Source organism: Bombina bombina, chromosome 1 (genome assembly GCF_027579735.1).
Source record: "Bombina bombina isolate aBomBom1 chromosome 1, aBomBom1.pri, whole genome shotgun sequence".
In the NCBI taxonomy this organism is placed as follows: domain Eukaryota; kingdom Metazoa; phylum Chordata; class Amphibia; order Anura; family Bombinatoridae; genus Bombina; species Bombina bombina.
In genome coordinates, this window is record NC_069499.1 from 168,809,028 (window position 1) to 168,828,659 (window position 19,632).

General features: G+C 39.1%; 1 protein-coding gene across 1 annotated transcript in view; it reads right to left on the bottom strand.

Moving 5' to 3' along the window:
• LOC128645006 (protein farnesyltransferase subunit beta-like) overlaps positions 1 to 19,632 on the bottom strand; it is a 159,278-nt gene that overhangs the window by 82,244 nt on the left and 57,402 nt on the right. Inside the window, exons 4-8 of the mRNA XM_053697716.1 lie at positions 16,337 to 16,428; positions 14,198 to 14,344; positions 12,461 to 12,544; positions 4,831 to 4,917; positions 4,048 to 4,177 (exon numbers count right to left, since the gene is read on the bottom strand). Coding sequence (XP_053553691.1) covers positions 4,048 to 4,177; positions 4,831 to 4,917; positions 12,461 to 12,544; positions 14,198 to 14,344; positions 16,337 to 16,428 — 540 coding nt within the window. The remainder of the gene's footprint in view (positions 1 to 4,047; positions 4,178 to 4,830; positions 4,918 to 12,460; positions 12,545 to 14,197; positions 14,345 to 16,336; positions 16,429 to 19,632) is intronic.

Below are 19,632 nucleotides of genomic sequence, written 5' to 3' on the forward strand. Positions count from 1 at the left end.
GAGAAAGGCGAACCTGAGGAACTGGTGATGATCTTTGAGAATAGGAATGTGTAGATACGCATCCTTTAAGTCCACGGTGGTCATATATTGACCCTCCTGGATCAATGGTAAGATAGTCCGAATGGTCTCCATCTTGAAGGATGGAACTCTTAGGAATTGGTTTAGGATCTTGAGATCTAGAATTGGTTTGAAGGTTCCCTCCTTTTTGGGAACAACAAACAGATTGGAGTAGAAACCTTGCCCCTGTTCTGCTTTCGGAACTGGGCAGATCACTCCCATGGTAAGAAGGTCTTCTACACAGCGTAAGAACGACTCTCTTTTTGTCTGGTTTACAGACAATTGAGAAAGATGGAATCTCCCCCTTGGAGGAGAATATTTGAAATCTAGAAGAAACCCCTGGGTTACAATTTCTACGGCCCAGGAGTCCTGAACGTTTCTTGCCCAGGCCTGAGCAAAGAGAGAGAGTCTGCCCCCTACTAGACCGGTCCTGGATCGGGGGTTACCCCTTCATGCTGTCTTAGTGGCAGCAGCAGGCTTTTTGGCCTGTTTACCCTTGTTCCAAGCCTGGTTAGGTCTCCAGGTTGGTTTGGATTGAGCAAAGTTCCCCTCTTGCTTTGCAGCAGGGGAAGCAGAAGCGGGACCACCCTTGAAGTTTCGAAAGGAACGAAAATTATTTTGTTTGGCGCTAGTCTTATTCGACTTATCTTGAGGGAGGGCATGACCCTTCCCCCCAGTGATGTCAGAAATGATCTCTTTCAATGCAGGCCCGAATAGGGTCTTACCTTTGAAAGGGATGGTCAAAAGCTTAGATTTAGATGACACATCAGCTGACCAGGACTTAAGCCATAACGCTCTACGCGGTAAAATGGCAAAACCTGAATTCTTAGCCACTAATTTAGCAAGATGAAAAGCGGCGTCTGTAATAAAAGAATTAGCCAACTTAAGAGCCTTAATTCTGTCAAAAATATCATCTAGTGGGGTCTCCATCTGAAGAGCCTCTTCTAGAGCCTCAAACCAAAAGGCAGCCGCAGTGGTTAAAGGAACAATGCACGCTATAGGTTGAAGAAGAAAACCTTGATGAGCAAAAATTTTCTTTAGGAGACCCTCTAATTTTTTATCCATAGGATCAATGAAAGCACAACTGTCTTCAATAGGTATAGTTGTACGCTTAGCCAGGGTAGAAATAGCTCCCTCCACATAGGGACCGTCTGCCATGAGTCCTTTATGGTGTCAGAAATGGGAAACATTTTCTTAAAAACAGGAGGGGGAGAGAACGGAATACCTGGTCTATCGAACTCCTTAGTAACAATGTCCGAAATCCTCTTAGGGACCGGAAAAACATCAGTGTAAACGGGAACCTCTAAATATTTGTCCATTTTACACAATTTCTCTGGAACTACAATAGGGTCACAATCATCCAGAGTCGCTAAAACCTCCCTGAGCAATAAGCGGAGGTGTACTAGCTTAAATTTAAATGCCGTCATATCTGAATCTGCCTGAGGGAACATCTTTCCTGAATCAAATCTCTCCCTCAGACAGCAAATCCCTCATCCCTACTTCAGAACATTGTGAGGGAATATCGGAAACGGCCATTAAAGCGTCAGAAGGCTCAACATTTGTTCTTAACCCAGAGCTACTGCGCTTCCATTGCAACCCAAGCAGTTTAGATAAAACGTCTGTGAGGGTAGTATTCATAACTGAAGCCATATCTTGCAAGGTGAAAGAATTAGACGCACTAGAAGTACTTGGCTTGTGCGGACGTTACCGGTTGTGACACTTGGGGAGAACTAGATGGCAAAACCTGATTTCCTTCTGTCTGAGAATCATCTAATGCCAAACTTTTATAATTCAAAATATGCTGTTTGCAATTTATAGACAGATCAGTACAAGTGGGACACATTCTAAGAGGGGGTTCCAGAATGGCTTCTAAACAAATTGAGCAATGAGTTTCCTCAGTGTCAGACATGTTTAACAGACTAGTAATAAAGCAAGCAAGCTTGGAAAACACTTTATTTAATGGAAAAAAAAACACAATTTGCAAAAACGGTACTGTGCCTTTAAGAGAAAAAAAGGCATACACAAACTGCAAAACAGGTTAAAATTGCTTCAATTTTTCCGAAATTTTAACAGTGTACCCACTAAGCTTTAGAAGGATTGCACCACAAGTTAATAAGCAATAAACCCACAAATGAAAAAAACGGATTGAAATTTGTCTAAAACCGGTTAAAAACCCCTATAAGCACCTTGCCACAGCTCTGCTGTTGCCCTACCTGCCCTTAGGAACGATAATATGGGGTTAAAGCTTCGAATAGGCCCTCAGAAGATTAATAGGACCTCAGGAGAAGTTGCTTGCTGCTTGTCTGTATAACTAAATACAGGCCCCGCCCACCTCATTCGATGTTGCTGGGGCCTACACAAATCTAGCAAACCTAGTTTGAAAACCATGTGGGTTATAACAACCCCAAAAAGCCAAATGACCCCTCAAGCAAACGTCCCATAAACATAAAAAAACGTTACTCCCAGAACACACAAACGTTTGTCCCAATTTTTCATAAACAAACCAAGTGCCCAAAAAATGTAGCCCTTTATGCAAGCTAGTAAAGCCTCTTTCACACTAGGATTACTGCTTACCCTTCCCCTAATGGGGATACTGTCAGCCTTTCTGAGTTAACACAGTCTCTGCAGAAAAATGACTGAACATACCTCATTGCTGTATAGCAAGAACCGTTCCTCACACTGAAGTTTTCCTGTACTCCTCAGCTTCTGTGGGAACAGCAGTGGACCTTAGTTACAAATGCTATGATCATCATCCTCCAGGCAGAAATCTTCATCTATATCCTGCCTGAGAGTAAATAGTACAACACCGGTACCATTTAAAAATAACACCTCTTCTCTTTACCCTTCCTGCTTAGAGCCAGCAAAGAGAATGACTGGGGGGTGGAGTTAAGGGGGGAGCTATATAGACAGCTCTGCTGTGGTGCTCTCTTTGCTACTTCCTGTCAGGAAGGACAATATCCCACAAGTAAGGATGAATCCGTGGACTCGGTACATCATGCAAAAGAAAATAGATCAACAGGCAGTTAATGAGTAAATCAAAATATAAATAATAAATTAAATATAACATTAAAAGGTTGGATAAAGTAACATTACACCCAAATAAAGCAGCTCTTGAAAGCAATTCAATCTTACCCAATCACCAGAGTCTTAAGCAAGCTTCAGGAGCGTTAATCCACAGAGAATTGGATGAGTGAAAAAGATGGTGCGCATAATCACAGTGACATGTGAAAAAGTTATGCACGTAATTAAGCCGACGCATGGAAAAAAAAAACCACAATGCGCGCAAACAAGCAGACGTGAGAAAAAAAAAAAAATACTTTATGCACCTCAAGGCCTGCATAGGGTGAAATAAGGTTCTTATATACTCAAGCCTAAAATGTCTGACATAATGGTCCCCAAACTATTTTATACCCATCAAAGACTACCTACTTATAGCCATCAATCTAATCAGATGCCAACAACCCCCACTCTTACCTGATCCATACAACTGTACTTACCATAAACAGAAAGACCTGCTTCCAGGAGATGGCTGTCACATGTGCAGCACTGGATTGGCTGAGAATCTAAATATATGGAGTATAACTTTAAACCAACAAGAGGAGGCTAGGGACTGGTTCCTGTGACACCTGTGGCAGGCCCACGACTACCTTCCATAGGAAGTTCGTTTGCCACTACCCATACTCTAAAGACATCCCACTGGGAACATTGCTCAAACACCTGGAGCACCTATATTGTTCAACTTCCTCCTGCAAAGGCTAAGACAAGACTAGTTTCCAGTAAGGTGGAAGGGGTTTTAAAGGTTCTTGGAGTTTTGGGATCTTTGCCTCCTCCAAGTGGCCAGAAGTACAACTGCAAAGAATAAAGGATTGTGGATTCTCACCACCTTTATGAAAGAAAAAAAAGGATTAATTGCAAACAAATGGGAGAGCGACTCATTGTAATTTGATACTTTTCTGTTTGTTTTATTTTAAACCAAAAAGTTAATCTCACCAGCAAACTCCTGAAATCAAGCAGCTGTACTTTCTTCATAATGACTAATGCAGCTAGCCCGCAAAATGTATAGCCACCGTGTGCTTCCATCCCTGGGACGCCTCCAATTCCACCTTCCCAGTTCTGACATCTAAGATTAGTAAACAACACAACACATTGTTTGGTCAAATCAAAGTGTTAATCAGTAGTAATCAAGATTAGTTTGGTTGTAAAAAAGGGTCTGGGTAGATTACTATGGATTTAGTTAGGTTTTTTTAAAATGAACATTAAAAACCTCTTGCTTCGATTTAAAGAAGGATACAGAATATGCTTTTTGGGAAAATAAAAATACAGTAAACAGTAGCACTTTGAGGAACTTCAGCTCTGTATTAGTGGGGTCTGAATGTGTCAGCATCTGCATAGAAATGTGCCCGTCACTTCATCACACTGTAATCCGACCTTGTTGTGTGTAATGATAAATTACATAGCATTACAGCATGGCTAGTTTTAAAATTACACGCTCTAAGGGATTACAGCATGTCATTTTAAAGTTATAATGGCCCTTTCATACAGTATATGACTCCCAATCAGCCCTCATTCACAGGAGAATTCTGCATAGGTTTTATTTCAGCATGTGAGTGGTTTCATCCCTTGAAATAGAAGTAAATGTCTAATTCAGGTGCATTGAAAGCTAAAAAGGACCAGTAAATATGGAGAGACAGACATAAGAGAGGAATAACCAATTCAACATTAATCCTATAGTAAAGATTATAACAAAAATGTATAAGAGAAAAAGGTCTGTACCGTGCTATCCACTCTGCAGTACCATCAAACAACATGGGAGTCATAATATTAGTAAGTGATGCCACCGATGCAGCACAATATGCGCTTCTATAATAAACAAACAACAAAAAAGTGTCAGTCAATTAGTGTACTGCTGCCATGTTCTGTTAAAAACCCAATAATGTGATGCTAACATAAATATTAAAAATGTCTAAACAAAACTCAGCATAATAAATAGCCTTAGACTCAAAGCAGCCACACAATTTTAAATGAAGACGTTAAACACAACATACATATTATACCTCGAAAAATGTCAAGCCCTAAGCTCTTAGCCAGGACAAAATGTTACTCACCCCTTCTAATCCCACCCACACCACACCCCCTACTTCAACCCCTCTTTGCATATGTTAAGCCAATGTGAAACATTTTATAATATTGTTTTTATTTTATACCACAATAAATTAAATAATGCTGATACGGTAAAATTAACAAAAACATAATTTATGCTTACCTGATAAATTTATTTCTCTTGTAGTGTATCCAGTCCACGGATCATCCATTACTTGTGGGATATTCTCCTTCCCAACAGGAAGTTGCAAGAGGATCACCCACAGCAGAGCTGCTATATAGCTCCTCCCCTCACTGCCATATCCAGTCATTCGACCGAAACAAGACGAGAAAGGAGAAACCATAGGGTGCAGTGGTGACTGTAGTTTAATAAAAATTTAGACCTGCCTTAAAAGGACAGGGCGGGCCGTGGACTGGATACACTACAAGATAAATAAATTTATCAGGTAAGCATAAATTATGTTTTCTCTTGTTAAGTGTATCCAGTCCACGGATCATCCATTACTTGTGGGATACCAATACCAAAGCTAAAGTACACGGATGATGGGAGGGACAAGGCAGGAACCACTGCCTGTAGAACCTTTCTTCCAAAAACAGTCTCCGAAGAAGCAAAAGTGTCAAATTTGAAAAATTTTGAAAAGGTGTGAAGCGAAGACCAAGTTGCAGCCTTGCAAATCTGTTCAACAGAGGCCTCATTTTTAAAGGCCCAGGTGGAAGCCACAGCTCTAGTAGAATGAGCTGTAATCCTTACAGGGGGCTGCTGTCCAGCAGTCTCATAGGCTAAGCGTATTATGCTCCGAAGCCAAAAGAAGAGAGAGGTTGTCAAAGCTTTTTGACCTCTCCTCTGTCCAGAGTAAACGACAAACAGGGCAGATGTTTGAGGAAAATCTTTAGTAGCCTGTAAGTAAAACTTCAAGGCACGGACTACGTCCAGATTCTTCAAAAAAGGAACGTCTTTTGCATAAGGATTAGGACACAATGATGGAACAACAATCTCTTGATTGATATTCCTGTTAGAAACCACCTTAGGTAAAAACCCAGGTTTGGTACGCAGAACTACCTTGTCTGAATGAAAAATCAGATAAGGAGAATCACAATGTAAGGCAGATAACTCAGAGACTCTTCGAGCCGAGGAAATAGCCATCAAAAACAGAACTTTCCAAGATAAAAGTTTAATATCAATGGAATGAAGGGGTTCAAACGGAACTCCCTGAAGAACTTTAAGAACCAAGTTTAAGCTCCACGGGGGAACAACAGTTTTAAACACAGGCTTAATCCTAACCAAAGCCTGACAAAATGCCTAGACGTCTGGAACTTCTGCCAGACGCTTGTGCAAAAGAATAGACAGAGAAGATCTGTCCTTTTAAAGAACTAGCTTATAAGCCTTTGTCCAAACCCTCTTGGAGAAAGGACAATATCCTAGGAATCCTAACCTTACTCCATGAGTAACTCTTGGATTCACACCAATAAAGATATTTACGCCATATCTTATGGTAGATTTTCCTGGTGACAGGCTTCCGAGCCTGTATTAAGGTATCAATGACTGACTCGGAGAAGCCACGCCTTGATAGAATCAAGCGTTCAATCTACATGCAGTCAGTCTCAGAGAAATTAGATTTGGATGATTGAAAGGACCTTGTATTAGAAGGTCCTGCCTCAGAGGCAGAATCCATGGTGGAAGAGATGACATGTCCACTAGGTCTGCATACCAGGTCCTGCGTGGCCACGCAGGCGCTATCAGAATCACCGATGCTCTCTCCTGTTTGATTTTGGCAATCAGTCGAGGGAGCAGAGGAAACGGTGGAAACACATAGGCCAGGTTGAAGAACCAAGGAGCTGCTAGAGCATCTATCAGCGTTGCTCCCGGGTCCCTGGACCTGGATCCGTAACAAGGAAGCTTGGCGTTCTGGCGAGACGCCATGAGATCCAGTTCTGGTTTGCCCCAACGATGGACCAGTTGAGAAAACACCTCCGGATGGAGTTCCCACTCCCCCGGATGAAAAGTCTGACGACTTAGAAAATCCGCCTCCCAGTTCTCTACGCCTGGGATGTGGATCGCTGACAGGTGGCAAGAGTGAGACTCTGCCCAGCGAATTATCTTTGAGACTTCTAACATCGCTAGGGAACTCCTGGTTCCCGATTGATGGTTGATGTAAGCCACAGTCGTGATGTTGTCCGACTGAAATCTGATGAACCTCAGTGTTGCTAACTGAGGCCAAGCTAGAAGAGCATTGAATATTGCTCTTAACTCCAGAATATTTATTGGGAGGAGTTTCCCCTCCTGAGTCCACGATCCCTGAGCCTTCAGGGAGTTCCAGACTGCGCCCCAACCTAGAAGGCTGGCATCTGTTTTTACAATCGTCCAATCTGGCCTGCGAAAGGTCATACCCATGGACAGATGGACCCGAGAAAGCCACCAGAGAAGAGAATCTCTGGTTTCTTGATCCAGATTTAGTAGAGGAGACAAATCTGAGTAATCCCCATTCCACTGACTTAGCATGCATAATTGCAGCGGTCTGAGATGCAGGCGCGCAAATGGCACTATGTCCATTGCCGCTACCATTAAGCCGATTACTTCCATGCACTGAGCAACTGACGGGCGTGGAATGGAATGAAGGACACGGCAAGCATTTAGAAGTTTTGATAACCTGGACTCAGTTAGGTAAATTTTCATCTCTACAGAATCTATAAGAGTCCCTAGGAAGGAGACTCTTGTGAGTGGTGATAGAGAACTCTTTTCCACGTTCACTTTCCACCCATGCGACCTCAGAAATGCCAGAACTATCTCTGTATGAGACTTGGCAATTTGAAAGCTTGACGCCTGTATCAGGATGTCGTCTAGATACGGAGCCACCGCTATGCCTTGCGGTCTTAGAACCGCCAGAAGTGAGCCCAGAACCTTTGTAAAAATTCTCGGGGCAGTGGCCAACCCGAAGGGAAGAGCTACAAATTGGTAATGCCTGTCTAGAAAGGCAAACCTTAGGAACCGATGATGATCTTTGTGAATCGGTATGTGAAGGTAGGCATCCTTTAAGTCCACTGTGGTCATGTACTGACCCTCTTGGATCATGGGTAGGATGGTCCGAATAGTTTCCATTTTGAATGATGGAACTCTGAGGAATTGGTTTAAGATCTTTAGATCCAAGATTGGTCTGAAGGTTCCCTCTTTCTTGGGAACCACAAACAGATATGAATAAAATCCCTGTCCTTGTTCCGTCCGCGGAACTGGATGGATCACTCCCATTACTAGGAGGTCTTGCACACAGCTTAGGAATGCCTCCTTTATCTGGTTTGCTGATAACCATGAAAGATGAAATCTCCCTTGTGGAGGAGAAGCTTTCAAGTCCAGAAGATATCCCTGAGATATGATCTCCAACGCCCAGGGATCCTGAACATCTCTTGCCCACGCCTGGGCGAAGAGAGAAAGTTTGCCCCCCACTAGATCCGTTTACGGATAGGGGGCCGTTCCTTCATGCTGTCTTAGGGGCAGCAGCAGGCTTTCTGGCCTGCTTGCCCTTGTTCCAGGACTGGTTAGGTTTCCAGGCCTGTCTGGAATGAGCAACAGTTCCCTCTTGTTTTGAAGCGGAGGAAGCTGATGCTGCTCCTGCCTTGAAATTTCGAAAGGCACGAAAATTAGACTGTTTGGCCTTTGATTTGGCCCTGTCCTGAGGAAGGGTATGTCAGCAATAATTTCCTTCAAGCCAGGCCCGAATAAGGTCTGCCCCTTGAAAGGAATGTTGAGTAATTTAGACTTTGAAGTCACGTCAGCTGACCAGGATTTAAGCCATAGCGCCCTACGCGCCTGGATGGCGAATCCGGAAATCTTAGCCGTTAGTTTAGTCAAATGAACAATGGCATCAGAAACAAATGAGTTAGCTAGCTTAAGCGTTCTAAGCTTGTCAATAATTTCATTCAATGGAGCTGTCTGGATGGCCTCTTCCAGAGCCTCAAACCAGAATGCCGCCGCAGCAGTGACAGGCGCAATGCATGCAAGGGGCTGTAAAATAAAACCTTGTTGAATAAATATTTTCTTAAGGTAACCCTCCAATTTTTTATCCATTGGATCTGAAAAAGCACAACTGTCCTCAACCGGGATAGTGGTACGCTTTGCTAAAGTAGAAACTGCTCCCTCCACCTTAGGGACCATCTGCCATAAGTCCCGTGTAGTGGCATCTATTGGAAACATTTTTCTAAATATAGGAGGTGGGGAAAAGGGCACACCGGGTCTATCCCACTCCTTGCTAATAATTTCTGTAAGCCTTTTAGGTATAGGAAAAACGTCAGTACACACCGGCACCGCATAGTATCTATCCAGCCTACACAATTTCTCTGGAATTGCAAATGTTACAGTCATTCAGAGCAGCTAATACCTCCCCAAGCAATACACAGAGGTTCTCAAGCTTAAATTTAAAATTAGAAATCTCTGAATCAGGTTTCCCCGAGTCAGAGATGTCACCCACAGACTGAAGCTCTCCGTCCTCATGTTCTGCATACTGTGACGCAGTATTACACATGGCTCTAACAGCATTTGCGAGCTCTGTATCTCTCCTAACCCCAGAGCTATCGCGCTTGCCTCTTAATTCAGGCAATCTAGATAATACCTCTGACAGGGTATTATTCATGATTGCAGCCATGTCCTGCAAGGTAATCGCTATGGGCGTCCCTGATGTAATTGGCGCCATATTAGTGTGCGTCCCCTGAGCGGGAGGCGAAGGGTCTGACACGTGGGGAGAGTTAGTCGGCATAACTTCCCCCTCGACAGAACCCTCTGGTGATAATTCTTTTATAGATAAAGACTGATCTTTACTGTTTAAGGTGAAATAAATACATTTAGTACACATTCTCCTATGGGGCTCCACCATGGCTTTCAAACATAATGAACAAGTAGGTTCCTCTGTATCAGACATGTTTAAACAGACTAGCAATGAGACTAGCAAGCTTGGAAAACACTTTAAAACAAGTTTACAAGCAATATAAAAAACGTTACTGCGCCTTTAAGAAACACAAATTTTCCCAAATTTTGAAATAACAGTGAAAAAATGCAGTTACACTAACGAAATTTTTACAGTGTAAGTTAGCAGAGCATTGCACCCACTTGCAAATGGATGATTAACCCCTTAATACCAAAAACGGAATAACAAATGACAAAAACGTTTTTTAAACAGTCACAACAACTGCCACAGCTCTACTGTGGCTTTTTACCTCCCTCAATACGACTTTTGAAGCCTTTTGAGCCCTTCAGAGAAGTCCTGGATCATGCAGGAAGAAGCTGGATGTCTGTGTCTGTAATTTTTGCTGTGCAAAAAAACGCGAAAATAGGCCCCTCCCACTCATATTACAACAGTGGGAAGCCACAGGGAACTGTTTCTAGGCAAAATTCAAGCCAGCCATGTGGAAAAAACTAGGCCCCAATAAGTTTTATCACCAAACATATGTAAAAAACGATTAAACATGCCAGTAAACGTTTTAAAATACACTTTTATAAGAGTATGTATCTCTATTAATAAGCCTGATACCAGTCGCTATCACTGCATTTAAGGCTTTACTTACATTACTTCGGTATCAGCAGCATTTTCTAGCAAATTCCATCCCTAGAAAAATATTTTAACTGCACATACCTTATTACAGGAAAACCTGCACGCTATTCCCCCTCTGAAGTTACCTCACTCCTCAGAATATGTGAGAGCAGCAAAGGATCTTAGTTACTTCTGCTAAGATCATAGAAAACGCAGGCAGATTCATCTTCTAAATACTGCCTGAGATAAACAGTGCACTCCGGTACCATTTAAAAATAACAAACTTTTGATTGAAGAAATAAACTAAGTATAAAACACCAAAGTCCTCTTACGACCTCCATCTTAGTTGAGAGTTGCAATAGAATGACTGGATATGACAGTGAGGGGAGGAGCTATATAGCAGCTCTGCTGTGGGTGATCCTCTTGCAACTTCCAGTTGGGAAGGAGAATATCCCACAAGTAATGGATGATCCGTGGACTGGATACACTTAACAAGAGAAAAAATTATTTCATAGCAGCTAGAAAAATCAACCAGAGGTTCTTGGGAAGACAACATCTGGATAGAAAAAGGAAGTTGTTGAACTGAGAGAATGCAGAGAATGATAAAAGACATGGAAGGTCATAGCAAACCTGGAGATTCATTGTGTTATAATAATCATCATCTCTTCCTTCTTGCTATTAACTATCTTTTTCAATTTGCTCCTCTCTTCAATCTCTCTTTTTCCCCTCTCCCTTCTCTCTCAGGCCAGATCTTCTCTTTACACTCTTTTTCTTTCCCCTCTCTCATATCTCTTCACTCTTCTTCCTCCATTCGTTTTTAACTCTACCTTCTTTTCCACTTTTAGTTTTCCTCTGCAATCTCTCTCTCTGCCCCGTTTACCCTCTTAGACGTAACAGTCTAAGCACTAATGGGGTCCCTACAGCCCTAGAGGAATAACATTTCCTTGCACTTTCATATATAATATTCCTTTAGATAACAGTTTTAGTACACAGTCCAAAATGTCTGTCAGTGCTGCAATCGGAATGTACATTCTGCAAATACAATGTGCCAACTTTGCTACTTACAACATGCCACCAAACTTCAGACTCAATCAAGTTTCACTAGCAACCATTAAATTTCCACTCGCTAATGGAAATTTTGAGCCCTGTATACATACATAATATATATGCTGATGAAGGGTAACATTTCCCCGAAAACGTTCTATTAAAACAAGTTTTGTTCACCTTATAAAAAAGTCTTGCGAGTGCATTTATTTGGAGGAATATATATATATATATATAGTCTAACAAGAGATGACATGAAGGCTCTACACCAGCTAACATTCTCTTTATATAATGTTAGCAAACCATTGTTTCGATAACCGAACAGAATGCCAAAGGCCTCAATTAATGAGGCCTACAGAATTAAAAAGGGACAGTAAAAGTGAGCACATAGATGGGCCTGTTGTATAAAACTGAAGAGATTCCCCATTTATCCCTGGCCCTTAAATATACATACATTATATCTATTAATGTGACATTTAATTAATAAAATAAAAAACAACTATTTAACCCCTTTTATATTGGGGGCTTCAGATGGACTGCAATAGGTTTGAATTGATAACTCAATAAAAAGGCACACAAAGCACTTCACAGGGAAAGTTTGATTGACTGAAAAGGAGCCCATCATGTGTAACACTTTATTATACCTTTTCGATGAAAAACAAAAATTAAAAATATATTTAGCAGCTATTTGCTAACAAAACACACAAACATGAATTAGCATGCACTGGTACAAGACAGCTGACCTGACATCCACTTCTCCACCATGATGCATGATGAAAGAGCCATCTCGTTGTTTCAACGAATACAGAAACTCCAACAGCTTTTCTCTGGCAAAATAAGCACAGAATAAAATGTGAACAAATATGATGGCCCTAAAAGAAGACAGAATCTTTGAAAAACTAGACTACATTGTGTGGAGTAGAATAACTGTCTACTAAGCATGAAGACTTCAAAAATATATTTAGCTAATCTTTAGCTAATTTCTATTTAGGACACTTAGCATTTTTGTACCTTTATATACACACAAAAATATGTTTCTAAGTTGTTTTGCTGTAATATCAGCCTTATTAATCCCTTGTGTTTCAGAATCTTGAGCATGGTCTGAAAAAGGGCCAATCTGTGTCATTGGAATCCTATAGGTGTAAATGGACCTTATGACTTGGAAGGACCCAACTGGTTATGGAAGAACTCTGAATTAACCCTAGACTACACAGATGTGCCAAAAGGAATGCACACAAGTACACAGTGAAAAACATCATTGGTAGAAGGGAAGGCTGTATAGGGAATTACCCCGTTTCAAAATGTCTGTCTTTCAGACCACACTAGTAAGCGCAACCTAAAGCAGAGGTTGGGATTTATATGTAGGACATACAAGTTATAGTAATTGTTGTGTGGGAATCTATATACAGAGCGCTCATTCTCGGATACTACTTTGAAACATGAAACTCAAATTAATTCCCCATAAATTAATGAAACTAAAAAAAATAGAATATACATTCTTTATTTTGCTTGTTATTGCTGTAATATAGTGTACATCTACAAAATGTGCTTGTTCCTCCAGTTCTGCAATCTAAAACAAATGCTGCAAACAGTTACACACTGCACAGCGATTGCTTAGAGAAGCACACAGCTAACACTAATTGGTCATAATCAAGGGAGAAAGATAAACACTCACTAGAGGGAAGTTTATCATTTGATTTTAAAAACTGCACAATGTAATAACAAAGGCCTTGTTCCATAGCTGCAACAACTCCACAATCGTAACAAAGTTTAGATGTAAACGTTGGCAGGAATCAGGAAGTCACATGCTTGTTGACACGATCACGTGACTTCAACACTGGGATTGGATCCTGGGGGACTGCCTACTAGGCACGCCCCCAGTCCAATTATTGTTTTATGTTAAAGCAAGAGGCTGCAGAATGCCAAACATAGGTTGCTACATGCCGTCCTAACGGCATTAAAGTCCAGCGCTTAAGATAGTGTTAAGCAGTTAATGGGGATATTTGTTGTTACTACCAGTTTACAACAGTAATGGAAAATAGGCCAAAGAGACATTTTAGATTTTTTTTTTTTTTTTAAGATTTATTTTGTATATAGATATTTTGCAGTTCAGTGCTTAATTGCCGATTATACTATGCATAAATAATATTGACTTTAAAGGTCTCTATAACAAGTGGGCTGTATATTCCTTTATATGACAATTTATGAAGCAGTTATGCATTTCTTGGAATGTTTATACTGTAGTTATTTTTATTAGTTTTAAAGTTTATTTTTTCTTATTTTTTTCTGCTTTTATTTTATGTCGAGATTTTCATTTTTAAAAGAAATCCGTATAAACCTTTTGCAGTTAATATTCTAATTTGTCACGTTTACAGAGAACATTTGGCTATTACCTTAAATAAACTGTAACGCAACACAATCTTAATTTGTAAACTTTTACAGCTTCACATTGTGCTTAACAAGTTGCGCTCATACTTTACCTATTTATTGTATCATAGGCTTCTCGCGTGCCTATAGTACAAAGAGCATTAACAGCTGCGTATGTAGGGGCAAGATGGGGTTGTTGGTCGGGTCCTCCTGCAAAGCCACCATTACGAGCCTGACAGCGACCCAGGAACTGGCAGACACTACAATAGAACAATAACAACTAATAAAATGACGTCCACAAAATAATCACAATTTACTGATATTTTACTGCAGTAAAGTGTATGCTGATATATTTAACAATCATTGAAGTACATAATTTTTTCATTTTAAAACATTTAGAAAGTAAAATACCAATACTGGCTTCAGAGATTAGCATGGTATGGAAGCCAAAAGGAAAAGGGAACCCCAAATTGTTCTTTTAGGATTCAGATTGAGCATACAATTATAAATGATGTTCCTAACTGTCTTCTAAAATCAAAGAAGTTTTGTTTTTTTCTTGGTATCTTTTCATGATGAAGCAGCAATGTACTACTGGGAGCTAGCTGAACCAATTGGGTGAGCAAATAACAAGAAATATATACTGCATGTGTAGTCACCAATTGGTAGCCAGCTCCCAGTAGTGCATTTATACTTCTGAGCTTACGTATAGGGACATTAAACACAAAATACATTTTTAAGCATAGTATTGAGGTAATTCCCCGCCCCCCAGAGTCATGGGTGCCACCATGTAGAAATCTAATTTTTACTATATTCCAGTCTCCTTCAGATACCTGCAGTGTAACCTAGGTTTCCGTAATAGCAGCACCCATGTTAAGAGGGAGGTGCATTAAATATACTTAGTGCCCCTTAAGTATGCTTTTCAAGAAATGATACCAAGAGAACAAAGCAAATTAGATACAAATTCCTTGGCGACACTCAAGATTCAGTGCATACAATTTTAAATAAAACTTCTCAATTAATTAAATTGTACTTCTCTCTTGGTATAATGTATTCCTTAAAGAGGCAGTATACACCAATTTTCATTTAATTGCATGTAATAGACACTACTATAAAAAAATAATATGCACAGATAACGATATAAAAATCCAGTGTAAAACCTTTTAAAAACTCCCCAATTTAGCACTGTTGATGAGATTAGCCTAGGACACCCACTGAAACGGGCTGAGAGCAGAACCCCCCCTTTCAGAAGCAGTCTGAAGACTGTATACATCTATAACGTTGGGGCTTGATTAGGAGTCTGAAAATCAATGTTATTTAAAAATAAGCAAAACTATACATTTTTACAAAAACACCCCCAGATGGGCTATATAAATGCATCATCTACAAAACATTTATGCAAAGAAAAATCTACTGTACAATATCCCTTTAAGAGCATATCCAGAGCACTATATGGCAGCAGTTTTTGTAATTATATATACAACGCTGACACATGCATGTTTCCAAGCATACCACAGTATGCTCTTAAGGAAAGTAATGTTCCAATAAGCAATACCTAGAAGTATACTTGATAACAGAAATAAACTGAAAAGTTTTTATTTAAATGTATTCTTTATCTAAATCATGAAAGTTTCATTATAACTTCCATGTCACTTTAAAATGATTTAAAAAAAAAAAAAAACAACAACAAAACACAACAGGCAATTTTAAGCAACTTTGGTGGATACATTGGCTATACTAATCAGCAAGCGCTACCCAGGTACTGAACCAAAAATAGGCCGGCTCCTAAGCTTAAATTCCTGCTTTTCAAATTAAAGATAGTAAGAGAACAAAGAAAGATTGATAATAAGAGTAAATTAGAAAGTTACTTAAAATTGCACGCTCTATCTGAATCGGTAAAAAAAAAAAAACAAACAATCATGTGCTCCAATTTGTTAAGAGTAAGTCTTTTTCACTACTGACCCTCTAACTCTGTGTTTTACCCTCATGAAAGGGTCGTGCTTGGGAGCTGCAGGTCCTAAACTGAACACAGCTGGTAGTTGGCACAGTCATGTGACTGCTATTGCTGGCCGGCTGACCAGCAATTCCCCAATGCCTGTTTGCAGGGTCTAAACCAAGTTTTAGAGTAACTTTGTTCAGCTGAATAAAAATATTACTTCCCAGCATAAAGATGAAGAAAGTTTATCTACACTAATGGCAACTATTCAGTATTAAAAATAAATAAAAAGAGAAAGAAACTAATGAAATGTACTCACTCAGATGCCACAGATTCAGGAATTGGCTCATCTAGTAAGGCCATGCTGTGCACAATCCAATAACATAACCAGGGACGGCTGGCATCAAGACACTACAGAAACAGAATACACTGCCTTTGAGATACACATGTGTACAATCCAAGCATCCATCAATAGATATATGCAATTGCTTAAAATACAATGTGTAACTAGATGAAATAATGCACCAAACATGTTTACAATGTGACTATTAACATAAAATGCAGTAATATTATAAGATGATGAAAAATACATATTTTAGAACATTGAGCACAAAGAACCAGGATGTAATAGCACATAATAAACTTCCAAAGTCTTTTCTTGCAAGTAAAAGGAGGAAAGGTCCAGGCCTTGAATGCTGCTTTAATCCCTATTGCAGTCTGTCAATTGCACCTGAAAGCCCCTTCTTCAGTCCATTGCAGGGTGTTGCCTGAGGCACCAGGGCTCATTAAATTGGTCAAAATTTAAAATACCATAACAAAAAATTAGGAGCCAGGAATGCTTCAGTTTTCATGGTGTGTGCTTGTCTTTATATACATTTACATAAGATCTATATTCAAGCCAAATGTTACGATGATTGATAGAGTTGTTTTACCAGTAACATCATATGAACATATTGAAAAGAAAAAAATGAGAGAGAGTAGAGACAGACAAAAGAGATGGGGACAATATCAGGGGCGTGAGAGAAGACCTTTTCTGTCTCATTTGCTGGCAACTAAATGCCTCTGTCTGTCAGAGTACCTCAAGGCTCTGTCCTGGGTCCTCTACTCTATTAATACTTCTTCAATGGGTAAACTCATCAACAGCTATTGCTTCAAGTATCACCTCTATGCTGATAATACTCCGATCTACGCCACCACCTCTGCTTCTCTCCCTCTGTCCTTTCTCACATCAGTGACTGCTTATCTGGCATTTCTTCCTGGATGGCCTCTCACCACCTAAATATTAACCAGACTGAGCTCCTTCTAATCCACCTTTCTAGCTCTACTCAATTTCGGACTATTCTATCAGTGTTGGCGGCACCACGTTCTCCCCAAGTCAGCTGCCAATAAATTAACACTTCACTCCAATCTGTCGTTCATCACCCACATCCAATTGTTTGACTACTGTAATAACCTACTAAATGACCTTACTCTCTCTTGTCTCTCCCCCCTTCAATCCATGCTAAAAGCCTCTGCCAGGCTAATTAACATTTCCCACCATTCTGTATCTGCTGCCCCTCTCTAAGAGTCCTTTCACTCCCCATTCACAGCAGAATTAAGTTCAAAATTCTCACCCTGATCAACAAAGCCCTTACCAACGCTACCCTCCACTAATCAACAAATATGCTCTAGCCCGCCCCCTAAGGTCCAACAATGACTTGCTCCCCCAAAGGCAGAACTATTTTCATTTTCTGCGATGAAAATTTTTTCGTGATTTTTTTTCTGCAGTGTCTATGGAACCGGTGTTGCTGTGTTTGTTGCCCTTACTCAGTGTATATACACACACACAGTATATTATTTATTTATTACAACCTCAGAGAACTTAAAAAAATAAAATAAAAATGCCACTGTAAGAACAAATAATATAACACACACCCATTTAAAAAAAAAAAAATCTGTTATACATGACAAAGGATGAAGCTTTTCCCAAATGAGTTAAAAGGATATTCACAGTATTCTGAAAAAGGCTTGGTAAGGGTCCACAAACCCATTTTTCCAATACTGTGCATATCCAATTAACTTATTTGGTAAAGTTTCAGCTTCTGTGATCTCTACACACACTCTCTCTTGAATATATATATATATATATATATATATATATATATATATATATATATATATATATATATATATATATATATATATATATATATATATATATATATATATATATATATATATATATATATACATATATACATATATACACACACATACACACACACATACATAGGAAATTAGTACATCTAGGCAAGTATCCCCGCTTGCTTTTCCCCAGAAATTCTTAATATGCAATTTTTCCAATGCACAAGAGAATTGTGGGTAAGATATGCAAATTTTCAGTTTTTTTGTTTCAAAAATACTGTTTTGACACAGCGATCCTTTTAAACAGGATTATGACAGCAAACCAGAAATCACTCACTAGACAAGCCTGTTTCGTTCTTTTTGGAACTCATCAGTAGGAGATAGCTTTTCCAATGCTGCAACCAGAAATCTATTTTCATGGTTAAACCAAAATTCATTAAAATTATGGGGGGAGATAAAAAACTGAAATTAAAATCCTCCATGTCTCAAAATTAAATCAATGTACTAAATTTCCTATGCAAATATTTACATCTAGGCAAGTATCCCCACTTGCTTTTCCCCAGAAATTCTTAATATGCAATTTTTCCAATGTACAAGAGAATTGTGGGTAAGATATGCAAATTCTCAGTTTTTTTTTTGCTTCAAAAATACTGTTTTGACACAGTATTTGAATTTTGGTTTAACCATTAAAATAGCTTTTCCAATGCAGCAACCAGAAATCTATCTCCTACTGATGAGTTCCAAAAAGAACGAAACAGGCTTGTATAGTGAGTGATTTCTGGTTTGCTGTCATAATCCTGTTTAAAAGGATCGCTGTGTCAAAACAGTATTTTTGAAGCAAAAAAACTGAGAATTTGCATATCTAATTTGCATATCTTACCCACAATTCTCTTGTGCATTGGAAAAATTGCATATTAAGAATTTCTGGGGAAAAGCAAGCGGGGATACTTGCCTAGATGTACTAATTTCCTATGCAAATATTTACATTGATTTAATTTTGAGACATGGATAATTTTTATTTCAGTTTTTTATCTCCCCCCATAATTTTAATGAATTTTGGTGTATATATATATATATATATATATATATATATATATATATATATATATATATATATATATATATATATACACATATATATATATATATATATACACATATATATATATATATATATATATATATATATATATATATATATATATATATATATATATATATATATATATATATATATATATATATATACACACACACACACACACACACACACACACACCGGTATTTATTTATTTATTAAGGTGTTGTCAGCAACTTCCAGTATTGCCTAGAAAAGGGCTAGTAACAATGATCTTAATTTAAGTAGTAAACAGACCATTTGTGCAGGGGAAAAGACAAATAAATTGAATATAAAAAGATCAGCAATTCCTATCCAGCACTAACTAATCCCTAAAAATATGTGGATATACTGCCTTAGCGATAAAAAACCTC